The 12874-nt window shown below is 42.4% G+C and overlaps 1 protein-coding gene across 3 annotated transcripts in view; it reads right to left on the reverse strand.

The window, feature by feature from the left end:
• Positions 1 to 9683, reverse strand: part of APOLD1 (apolipoprotein L domain containing 1) — a 42170-nt gene extending 32487 nt beyond the window's left edge. The window contains exons 1-2 of one of the 3 annotated variants that reach the window (XM_016156379.2): positions 9323 to 9655; positions 5835 to 5918 (exon numbers count right to left, since the gene is read on the reverse strand). In XM_016156379.2, the coding sequence (XP_016011865.1) occupies positions 5835 to 5849 (15 nt within the window). In that variant the 5' untranslated portion in view covers positions 5850 to 5918; positions 9323 to 9655. Of the gene's footprint in view, positions 1 to 424; positions 4229 to 5834 lie in introns of those variants that run through there. The other 2 variants (XR_001598323.2, XM_016156380.2) reach the window with 2 other exon arrangements.
• Positions 9684 to 12874: the final 3191 nt, after the last annotated feature.

Consider the following 12874-nt stretch of genomic DNA (forward strand, 5'->3'; position numbering starts at 1 on the left):
TGATACTCTTCTCTTTCAGCTTTTGCCTGCTTCTTTTTAAGACACAATGAGTATTCATTTTCTCAAACTACCTAGCTTTCATGTCACTTGACAATAGTAAAATGCAAATTACTTGATAACTACATAGTTAAATAACCACTGTATAATAGGAGTTTAGCAGAAGTGTCCTGGGAAAAAAATCCGAAATCGATGACCCTGTGCAAGATGTATATTCTTCTCACTCAAAGTCTCCTCACACTATCTGTCCCCACCTGCCAAGCCAACTTTATCTCTTTGTATGCCCCGGAACACCTCCCTCCTTAAATCTGTCTCTTGCAAAGCTACCAATCAGACAGAATCCCTGCCTTGCTCAAAAATCCTCAAGGACTTCTATATCAGTTAAGATTTGCATTTGGCAGCTAGTAACAGAGCCCAGAAATAATAGTGGCTTGAGAAAGATAAAAGTTTATTTTTCTTTTCTGTAAAAGAATTCTGGAGATAAGCAATGCAGAGCTGGTGTGGCATCGCCTATAGTTCCTGTATCTTTCGGCTCCACAATGCACACTCTATCCTTAGGAACAAAGGATGTCTCCTCAAGTTGCATCCATCTTATCTACCTTCTAGGGAGCCAGAAGGGGACAGACAGGCAGATGTCAAACTTCTTTGCAAATGCCTTTAAGGCCCAACACAGTCCAGCATACTTCATGAGCACTCCTTAAATAACTGCTGGATCCATGAATGAATTAATTCTGTGGCCTTACTGAAGTAGGGTGATTTATCATCCACAAAACTTTAGTAAATTTGAATAATATACCCACAGTGCCATATTAGAAACTATAGGATATAATTTGAAACTTTTAAAGGACATCCTCTTTGAAATATCTATATAATCAGCTTGCCATAGAGCCAGGAATTCCCAGAGTTAGAGATTTATTCTGTTGGGTTAAGAAACTATTCCTAGTAGAAAGGCACTATATTATGCTGAGGGAATGGGGAGAGTTCAAGTAAGTATAAGGCATATACAAACTTGAAGCATACACAAAAATACTCAACACAATTAAACAGCACAGAAATGCCAAGATCAATAGTCATTTCAGAGGATAGATGTCTATGAACATCTTTTAGTAAAATGGTGAGTCAATAGTGCCCTAACAAGGCCCAGACAGAATAAATACGTTTAGGAGAGGGATGGAAAGCTGCTTGGGCTGGTCAGAGAAGCTGCCTGGTGGCTGCACTAATGGGCCCAGGTTACCTGTGCACAGCAGGAAGGGATAGAGGGCTTAGAAAAGGGGGGTGACAGCAACCCAAGAAGGGCAGAAAGTACAAGTAAAAACCATCTATTGCACAATGCAGACCAAAGGAAGTATGCATGTCATACGGAAGGTGCTACATCAAAAATCCGGGAGCTCCAGGTTCCAGTCCTGCCTCAGCTGCCCCCTAGGTGGGTAACCTGGGGCCACTAACTTCTCTGGGCCTATTTTCTTAAAGGAGGTGTTGATGATTTCAAGTTTCTTAATAGTATTAAAAAGATCATCGCTTGATACTAATAGCTCAAGCTTTAGCCAGTCTGGAAGAGGTTGTTGCAAATATGAGAATGAACATTTAAGAAATAAGAGTCAGTTAGACAAAGGAAGGCAGGACATTGAAGCTGTTGTGCAGAAACAATGTGCCAAACCAAAGTGGCTTCTCTGCTGCTCTGCTCCCGAGGGCCAGGACTGGTATTTTAGAAGTTTAGGACTTAACTGTAGCAAGCCTGGGGAAGGCCTCTTCTCACATGTAGGAGTTGCGGCATACTCCAGAGTAAAAAATATCGTAAAATGGTGAACACGCACATAACTATTATTTTTATGCAGGCCTTGTTCTAAGTTCCTACCATACGTTCACTTTTTTCCAAAGATGTTCTTAAGATTGTGAAGTGAGAGGCAAAGCAAGAAGCAGAAGAAAGGCATGTAAAGGACTTGGCCCAGGTCCTGGCACATGGTAGACACTCATTATCATCACTGTTGGCAAACATAAGGTCACAAGGAGACCTTCCCCTTTCTCTTCCTATCTAACCACGCTCTACATTCTCAAGCATTCTCAACCGACTCTCACTCCACTATTGTGCTCTCACGTCCCCATGGCTGTACAAATCATTAAGATTAATATAATTCACAGCTCTTCTCAGGTATATGACCCCTAACCCTGGGCCCCAAGCCTGGGTATTCATTTGAGGAGATGCTAGAGATAAGTGCTAAATTCCTTCCTTACTTTCTATCAGCAGTACTCTCTTGTGAGTGAAGATTTGTTTTATTTGCTTTTACTGGTGGAGGGGAGGTGAAGGGCAGAAGAGAGAAAAGAAACAAAGAAAATAAAATGCAGGAGTTATTTCAGGTCTTATTTGGGTTGAGGCTAATAGTTTAGAGTTACAATTTTTGAGAAATATGAAAAACTAAGACATTTCCTAAAGACAGAAACAACTGTCATTAGGCTTGGGAATTATAGTTCACTTAGATTAGCTCTAAAGAATATGAGCTGATAGGAGAGGAAATGAACAGTGAGCAATCAATTTGCTAACACCTGTAAAAACTTAAAGGACAGCTAGCTTCTGGTTGGGTCACAGACCAACTCTAGGTCGTTATACCACTGTAGCCAGCAGAGGTCGTGCTTTTACTGATCTTCAATTTTAAAAAAATCCCTGTGGGTTGTTTATTTTTACTATCCCTCTTCTGAAGTCTCTTCCCAAAACCAAATAAATAGTTAATCCTTTGGCCAAAGGGTTAGTGACCAATAAATCCAGTTGCTCAGTAAAAATGAAGACTAAAATGCTGAGCTATTTTGAAGAAAATGATTCAGTATTCATCCCTAAGCTGCTCACTTGCTTAGAAGATTCACATCAGCTGTACTGGCAAAGGGCAAAACATGGGCCGCTCCTAAAATGACACAAGCGTTCGGCTCATTATGACAATGCAAAGAGGTTGTAAGCTAAAACCAGTGGTGAGGAGGAGCAGAAGTGGTGAGACTGGCTTGTTCAGCCCCACCCATCAGCAGACAGACACCCAGCATGGTGCTTGCTTGAGTCCTCCTTCAAAACCTGAAGTATATCGGTTGTGACCAATAACTGTTCGGATGATCCAAGGACTTCATAAGCCCTTCGCTTACTGAAAAATCATATACCTAGAGTTTTAAAACATTTTTTACAGTGTGTTTGTGAAGAAATAGAAAGGTGCAAGCCTAAACTTTCCTACAACCTATGGGAATGATCCCAAAACAAGACTAAGGGTTTTGACTAGAATAAGATCAAATGAGGAAATAAGTGAGTTTAATTGAAGCTGCTCAAGTCGCTCTCTTCCATTATCCAAAGACTTCCCATTGCTTTTGAAGTGAAGTCCAAAATTCCTAAGGTGGTTTAAAAGGCCCATCACCATCTGGACTTTCCCACCACTCCAATCACAGCATCGTTCCTACTACCCTGGATTCACGGCATCCCCGCCACAAGCACCTTCTTTTACTTCCCTAGAGTCCTTGCCAGACTTGGGGCCTTGGGCTGTGTTTCACCCGGATTGCCCTTTTTTCCCTGCTGTCATCAACTGGTTAACTCCTGCTCAGCCTCCAGGTCTCAGCTTGAAGGTCATTTCCTTAGGAGGGACTTACTAGCCCCCACCACTAGGACAGGCCTCTAGTTTCAAACTCTAAGGGGGGGGCACGGGCGGGGGGGGGAGTGGGGGGGCACTACAACACAGGGAGCTTTCAGCAAACTGCAGAAGGCACTGTGTGGGTGATGGATTTTTTTAAAAGGCTCATTTCTTTTGGGTGAACACAGGCTGGCCTAGGGAGAATCTGGATTTCAGCCCCTGCTTGCTCCCTCGGCTTGACACCTTTGTAGGAGCATAAAGCTGGTCCCTTCAGAGATCTAATCCTTCAGAACAGTCACCTAAATACCATTAAATGATTACGGCTGGAATTCCTTGTCCATCTCCATCCAACAGCCTGGAGCTGCATGAGGGCAGAGTTCCTGTTTGTCAAGTTAAAGACACAGAGCCTGGCCCTTAGCAGGGGCTCCACAAGTGTGCATACAACAATAAGGCAGTGTTTGGTACCACTAAACAACCACTAAGTTATTTTCTAGTAAGATAATAAATGTTCACTCTTCGGCCAACACTATTGTACTATCGTCTTACCCTGTGAATGCGTGCTTTGCAGCCAAAAATCAGGAATCTAGCTTCCCTGGAAAAAACCTGATCCGCAGGGATGGACCTCGTGGTCTTAACTAGGAAACGAATCACAGAATTGTAAGCCAAGAGGAACCTATAAATCATCTTGTTTAATTTCCCCACTTCACAGAAAATCAGGTATTAGAATTTCCTCATCTATAAAATGAAGATTGGATGCAGTGATTTCCCATATTCTGAGATTCTAAGATTTGGCCACATCAGTCCCATGGAGAGTGGACAGCTCAAGAAGGGTCTGCTAACTTGAAATTTAAAACAATCTCCCAGCACTATGTCCTAAGTAACTAAACTAAGAGCAAGGAGTTGAGCTGTTGAATTCCAGGCAGAATCCTGGGGTGTGCCAAATGCCAGAGATCACGGAATGTGAGGTTTGGGATAATGTTACCAACAGGATCCCATGTGGCAAAAAGATGGAATAGGCTCAATTTTCCATGGTTTGTTAAGATATCCCTGAGTTAATGGGGTGATATTTATGCCTTGCTTATGTGCCCTGGAAGCAAAACCATGTACCTAAACACACACACTCCTCATAATTCATATATGGATTGAATGACATCTGAAACTGCAGACAAAAAAATGAAGGGGAAATGAATTACAGAAATGACTTGCTCTCCGCTTATGTCTGAGAAGAGAGGCTATATGTGAGACACAAAGAGAAACTTATTCTGAGTTCAAGAATTATAAGGATAATTATTTTTTAAATTTGAAATATCTGTTTTATTCTTGTTAAAATCCATTATTAAAAAATTAAACAATACTTAAATGAATAAAATGAAAGTCTCTTCATAATTCTATGCTCAGAAATTAAAACTATTAATATGAGGGGTAACCTTTCAGGCCTGTTCTATGCATATATTTATGAATTAAATTTTTCTTTTTTTTACATAAATGGAGTCATATCATAAATATTGTTCTGTGCCTAATTTAATGTGATAGACTTTTCATATTATTATATAATATATATAATAATATATCAATATAATAATATAACATATTTATATTGATAAAGCTACCTGGAGTATTTTAATGGCTGCCATCTGCATCATTCTTGGATCTACTACCGTTGGTTCAATTAAATTATCAATCCTTTAATCCTACATCTAAGGGAATGTTGCTTCATTGTTTACTTTATTGTTTCTTCTTAAAGTCTAATATATAAGTTTACAATGATCTTGTTGGTAAATGCATATTTAGTTATACATCTGATCATTTCCCAAAAGTAAATTGGTAGAACTGCTAAATTAAAGGGCAAAGCCACAGTACAAAATATAAAATACAATATGTATGATATGTATGTGTGTGTGGTGTAGGAGGGATTTAACATTTTCCCACATGGTTAGCTATAACCTAACACCATTTACTCCATCGTATACTCTCACTTCACTGATTTGACATTTCATATTTATCACACAGTAAATTAAGAGAATAGAGAGCTTGAAGGAAAAGCTAGAATAAAGTAATGATTTTGGAGAGCATCAGATTATTGGCTGATATACAGGCATTAAAAACAGGAATGGACGAGATGTGTCAAGAAAGGTTATTGTACTTGCTTTAAGAGGCTGATCCAGGGGATTTCTAAGGATAAGATAATGCCAGTAAGCTTAATATTAAGACAGTTTGGATGAGAGAAATTTTACACTGAACTTGAAAGGTGGTCATGGCTTCCACACATGCAAACTCCTTGCTTCTCTGGTCACCAATGAAGCCGGGGGAAAAAAATCACTCGGCCTTGGATACAAAAGAGAAAAGCAAAAGTTAAACTATCAATAAAGGATAATGGCCACCTTTGTATCTGACTGGCACCAATTGTAACTCTATGTAATAAATTTATGTATTCTGTGTATAATTTGTATCCCGATAGTTTCAAACTGCAAATGTACATGTTTTCACATTTTAGAAGCCTTTTGTATTTCCTTTTCTAAAAACTGTGTTCATAGCTTTTGCTTATTTTTCTATTGGTTTGTTTGCTTTTTCTCTTTGATTTATAGACACTATTTACCAGGGGAATTAGCCCTTTGATATATGAGTTGCAAACATTTTTCCTAGTTTGCACTGTCTTTGTGTATCGGTGTGTTAGTGATTTAGTAGCACAAACAAATCTCTACCAGGTCCTTTCTGAGACAATTACAGATTGCCCTAAACTCAACAAATGCCTTAATTTTTAAGCTTTTAAAAAAAGAATGTGGTAAAATATACATATCATAAAATTTACCCTTTTGACCCTTTTTTGCAGCATATTGTTTATTAAATATCCAATATAAATCATTTGTTCTTAAGGGTAATAATAACAGCAGTATTTAAAAATGAGAAAACATATTTACAAGGTTACTATCATTCTAGTTGTGCTTACTTGAGAATCCAAAATAAGAACTAAATGTCTCTGTTAATTATACTGTTCATAAATAGATAATGGTTATTATTTATTATATACCAGTTACTGTGCCAAGTACTCACATACATTATCCAGCTGGATCATTTTTAATAACCCTATCAGAGAACTATAAGCATCCTCGTTATATAGCCAGAAATAGAAACTTTAAAAGATGAAGTAACTTGCAAAAAGTCTTACAGGAATTAAGTTAGGTAACTGGGACTCAAACCCAAGCAGTCTGATCCCAGAGCTTGAAGTCAAACCACTGTACTAGTGTCTGTCACACAAAGGATGCGACCCAGAACACTGTACAAGATTCTCTTAGAAGGAACATGGTTGAACTTAAACATTTTTTTTCCCAGTAGTTACTTACTATTATAATTACACATAATGTAAAATTTACCATTTAAACCATTTTTAAGTGTAGCATTCAGTGGTATTAGATACACTTACATTGTTGTACAGCTCTCACCCTCCTGTCATTCTTTCCACTTTGCTATGGCAGGTTTTGCCATACAAAACACTTTTATTTTTATGTCATCGAATCTACCAATATTCTATTTTATGGAGTCTATGTTTCTGTCAGACCTTCCCCACTCTGAGATTATATTTTTAAAGATCCTCTGAGGTTTCTTCTGGTATGTCTATGGCTTTGTTTTTTTTAAATTTCACTCTTAAATCCTTCAGGAATTTATCCCAGTATAAGTATGAGATGAGGATACCACTTGGTTATTATTATTTTTTAATGCCAATAGAAATTATATTTGCAACTAGGCAAATTCATTTTAAATTCATATGGAGAAAAAAGGCAAGCAAAAGAAGCCAGGAACATTCTGAAAAAAGGGACTCGTGGGGTGTGGAAGGTTAGTGCGACCAGAAATAGAAATATTCTAAATTTATAGTAATTAAAATAATTTGGTCCTGCGTGCTGAAACTGATAGAATAATGGACGAAATGGGATGATCAGAACTTCCTAGAATTTAGTGTAAAGGAATAAATTTAATTTGAAAGGTATAAATCGACTGCCATCTTTGTCATGTTGAATATTTCTATTCAAGAACATGACATATGTTTCCATTTATTGACATCTTCTGTTAGAGACACAATCTTAGAATGAGAAATCCGCCCCATTTCTCCACCACCTTCCTGGCTGCTGAAGAATGGTTGTGCAAGGTCACCTATGGAGGCTTTGGGGGTCTACATTTTTTTTGAGTCATTCCTAATATATTGGACTTCCCAATCACTCTATTTACAAAATGTAGAAAGCTGAGATCGAGTCTAACTTAATCAGACATATTTATACAGTGTTTCCATAGTCTGGCTCAAACCCACCACCAAGTGTTCAAGATTAAATGGTAGGTGTTAGGTGTTGGCAGAATTATTTTTAAAGGTTCCAGAGGCCGAGTTTGAGCCTTGATTTAACTTAGGAGTTAGGATGGCAGCTGGAAGTTACCACCAATTTAGTATCATCAGCCACCAATCTCAAAGATGGGACTTCAAGTTACCATGAGTGTTGGTCTAGAACAGCAATGTTCAATAGAAATATAATGTGAGTTACATCTGTAAATTAAAATTGTCCAATCACCACACAATAAAAAGGAAGAGATGAAATTAAATTTAATAATATTTTTATTTAGCCTAATATATCAAAAGTATTCTTTCAACATGTAATCAGTATAAAAAATTGAGATATTCAACATTATTTTTCATACTAACTCTTGGAAACTCGGCATTTATGTCACATTACAGCACATCTCAATTTGGACTAGCAATATTCAAGCGCTCAACAGCCACATATGGTTTCTGACTACCATATTAGACAGTATGACTCTAGAGAGTGGAAATGAACAAGGCAAATTGCTTAATTTAGTAGAAGTCCAGAAACTCCGGTGTTGTAAATACAGTATCTCAAGGGTCTGGAACAACTTTAAAAATCTCGAGTCCTAATATTAACTTGATATTTGACTCTTTTCTACAAATCAAGGGGTCACCCAGACTAGTGCTTGGCTCACACTTCCAGGGATAATGAGCTCACTGCTTCCTGAGGCGAGCCGGTCTATTTGGGGGGCAATCTTAACTCAAAAAAGTCCTTGCTAAGGCACAAACAGGTTGGGTTATGGTAGTCTGAGAAGCTTAGTTAGGTTATTTGGGCTAGGAAGTACAGGGGGAGTTAAGAACTAAAAAATGGGCGGGTAGGTTCGGATAGGAACTGTTAGACTGGGTGGGGCTAGACATCTGGTTCAAATCGTCAGCTACACTGCAACAGAATTAACAGTAAAAAAAAAAAAACTATGCATATATGCTAACTTCACTAATCTGCCAGTTCAGTAATTTCGATAATTTGATACTTAAATTTTTTCACCGTAAAATAAGACATAATTGGGTTATAATAAATGAAGGAGAGTACATTGTATTTAATCTGCAATGCAAATAACGTTATCCTAAATCTTAAACTACTTTATTATAAAAGAACTAATTTTCACATCCAGAAATCAAAGGCATTTTCAAAGGCTTATTCCCTCTCAATTTTGTTTTAACCTTTTCCTTACTGAAAAACACTCTTGGAAATCAGAGACAGAAAACTGTTTTAAATTCAGTAAAAATGACACCTATTGCCTGAATTAGGGTGAATTCTGATTGGGTGGCTCCTGAAACAATACATTTTTGCTTGTATTTGCATTTCTGTGCCCCGTCCCCCCGCCCCGGTAGTGAGGTGTTCTTTCTCAGGCCACCGTCACGCTCCCACCCTCCCCAATTCTACCTTTCCAAGGCAGGGGAAGGTGCATCCTCGCCAGGGCTCCTGCCAGCGCCTCCCTAGTACCTCTGGCCAGCAGCCGGCGAAACGGCACACCCTGGACATCCATTAACGTGTTATACTACATCTCTATCCCCGCCGAAGCTTCTCAGGGCTGTTGACTGCTGCCCCACGCTCCGCCGCCCGCCTATATACTGTCAACCGCACTCCTGGGGAAAATTTTGAGACAGAAGCTCCTCCCATCCTCTTCCCTCCCGTTTCCACAAAACCAGCTAAACACCGCACCTCCCGCCGCCAAAGCGGGTTTCGCCACACAATCTGGGTAGTGTATTTTTCGCAAGAAAACAAGTATCCAAAAAAAATTCAAACTTCACTCGCCGGCCAATGGGGAAGAAGCGGGAGGTGGGCGGAGGAAGCGGGCGGCGGGCGGGGCGCGCGGGGCTGTACCGCAGGGGATGCGTAAAAACGCGGCGGGCGCAGGGTTCGGGGCTTTTTTTTTTTTCCTCCAAAACCGACTCAGGCGCGAGCCTACGCATGTAGCTGTAGCATCTCGGATCCACCTTAAATCTTCAGTGGACTCGGCGCAGGGGTCAGTGGGCGCAGCCAATGCCAATCAAGTTTACAACCACCAGCACGGGAGAGAAAAAAAGAGAGGAAAAAAACAATCTTCAAGTTCCCCAGTCCACACACACACACACACACACACACACACACACACACACACACACACACTCACACACACTCACACACCGAGGCGCGCGCACACACGCGCGCACACACGCATACAAAAGGAAGGAGGGGTGGGGGGGGGATAGGTGCGCGCGCGCGGCGAGCGAGCGAGAGGAAATGTTTGTGAGACGCAGTCTGGAGCCCCGGTGGCCGTGGCCCGAGCGCTCTGGGAAGGCGCGCGGGAAGCGCGGCCCGGCGCGAGCGCCATGATGGTGGCCGCGCTTCGGGGCCCATTTTCTGGCGCGGGAGCCGCAGTGATGCAATCCCCCGGGCCGGGCCGCGCGCCTTCCCCCTGCCTTTTCTTCACGTCCCTTTTGAGGCGCGTCGATGTTTAGCGCCCAACCCAAGGCAATTTCTTTTTGTATCTTAGTCTCTGATTCCTGCCTACGCTTTGTCCCCACGCAAGACAGTCCTGGTTCGCGGGTGGGGACACACACAGAGACTTGAGCTTGCGTGTGAAGACACTTTCGGTTCTGGCGGGTCCGAGGGAGGCTGACCCCACCCCGTCCCAGCCCCACGCGAGCCAGGACCCCCGAGGTTCTCCTCCCCGGGAGGGGGCTTCTTAGCATGACCGCAGGTCTTCTTTCCGCACCCCGCCCCACCCCTGCTTCGCTTGCAGGATTTTTACCTACAATTTGGCCAGGAGGGAGGGGAGCGAGCGTAGGGTGTGGCTCAGGTGAAAGAGATGGCAATTTTTTTAAATGAATACTCTGAAAAACAGACCGGAGAGCTTAGACGAGCTCTTAAAACACCCTCTTCTATCTAAAAAAACCTTACGAAGAGCAAGTGTCGACGCTAACGATGATGAGGATGAAATGGCGAAGGCGGCGTCCCACGCCGCCGGGAAAGGTCGCTCGGCGCGGCCGGGGCAGTGGGCGCGCGGTGGCCGAAAGGCCGCCCGCCCCGCTCCTGTGGATTTCCGCGGTACCCTCCGTCCCCCGGGCACGCCCGTGGACCCGCATTTTCCTAGTTCTGCCTAGCCCCAGTCCTCCGAGCTGGGTAACGGCGGGGGTACTTCGCAAACCGGGTGGAAGGGAGGAAGCGCCCCCCGCGAGCGGCGGTGGCGCTCGGCTTTTCGCGCGCCGCGGCGGCCCTCCTTCGCGCCGGCGAGCGGGGAACCTTTCGAAATGCGCGGGGCTGCGGATCATTGGAGCTCGGAGTGGGGGTGTGAGCGGGCTGCTACCTTGGAGGGTCCACAAATTCCGAAAGGTTCTCCCTTTCGCTCACATGCCCCCGCCGCTCTGGAGTTGGCGGGGTACCGATGGGGAGGGTCTGTTTGCGGAGAAGACCGGGGGCTTTCGCTTCCTAGCCCAGAGGACAGATGACGAGGGAGGCAAGTTTCTGAGAAACCGTCCAGCCCCGCAGCGCTGGCCTAGGCGCAGCCGTCCTCAAGGGCCTGCGAGCGCCCGGGGCGCGGGAACTGGCGCAGCGACCTGTGCGGTGCGGGAGCTGCAAGTTTCAGATGGAAAACCAGACTCGATGGCTTTTTCTTCCCGAGGCGCCAGCCAGCCCGATCCCGCAACTGAAGCGGCGGGCGGGCGCCGGGCCGAGGAGAGGTTTGGGGAGACGACGGCGCAGTGCCCCGGGGAGCGGGCTGGGAGTGGCTGGTGCCGGCTGCCGGGTCCCCTCGGAGGGACGCCCACGGCTGGCGCCTCAGCCCTGCGCCGGGGAGAGGACGCTCGGAATTGCGGGAACGCATTTAGAGACTTGACACAGAAATCTAATGGATCGACCCGGCGACTTAGGTACTGCGTTCCTGTGAACGTGTCTGGCGCGGCCAGCATCCACTGCTTCCTGGCCCAGCACTCCTAAAACATAATCTCTAAAAATTCTCATTAAAGATGCCTCTTTAGGAAAGGAAAATGGGGCACATGCGGCAATTAAGAGAATTCTCCTCCTCCGTTAGAGACACTTTTTTTAAAAGTACCCATTTTGGCTCAGAGAAACTTTAATTTTATTTCATTATTTCCTGACTTTCGACTTCTTCCTCCCCATTTTGAATTGTTTTTCTTGCTTTCTCAGTGTCTTCCTGAAAAACACCCTGTATGTATGTTTTGAATAGAATCACAAAAACACCTATTAGTCTTTAATTAAAATAATACCTACTTGGAAGATATAGCCGAGCCAGCAAAGGACCTACTTTTCTCTTCCTGGTAGCTGTGTAGTCAACCCTGCTTTTTTTTTAAAAAAAAAAAAAAAAAAAAAAAAAAGCAGCTTCGGGTCAAAATAAGTTGAAGCTATTTTGTTTAGAGCCCTTTTTTGGGGTGCAACAATGTAAATCTAACTATTTGAGGGAAACAATTTAACCCAAATTTAGACTTTGGCGATTTAACCATTTGTAGATTCCTAGAACAAAAAGAATTTACTTTTACACCTTAACCACATTTTTTGAGAATGTGAAATTACAGGAATCATGTTAGTAAATCTGACTTTAAAATATTTTTTCTTATTTAAGTAAAAAATATCTTCTGCTTTATGGATGTGGAGACAGAAAAGCCTCAGGTTTGTTATTTAGATAAACCAGTTTCTGGTTATATGTATTATAATCAGGAAATTTAGGAATTTGTGTATGATGGCCAGCTTAATTTGAAGAATACCTGTTTTATCTAAATTAGTGTGGAATTCATGCCATTTTCTAAAGGACCTATGTATCTGAATATTTGGACAAGAGGTATAGATTACATGGTCCAGCCAATTGCTCTAATTCCTCACACTCTGCATGTGTAAATACAGAATTTAGAGAAGTCACCAATGTTACTTTCATTTTCAATCCTGCAAATGTGTGATCATTGCACTTATATAAGAATTTTTAGTTTTGACACATTCATA

Source organism: Rousettus aegyptiacus, unplaced genomic scaffold (assembly GCF_014176215.1).
Source record: "Rousettus aegyptiacus isolate mRouAeg1 unplaced genomic scaffold, mRouAeg1.p scaffold_m13_p_2, whole genome shotgun sequence".
NCBI classification, from domain to species: Eukaryota; Metazoa; Chordata; class Mammalia; order Chiroptera; family Pteropodidae; genus Rousettus; species Rousettus aegyptiacus.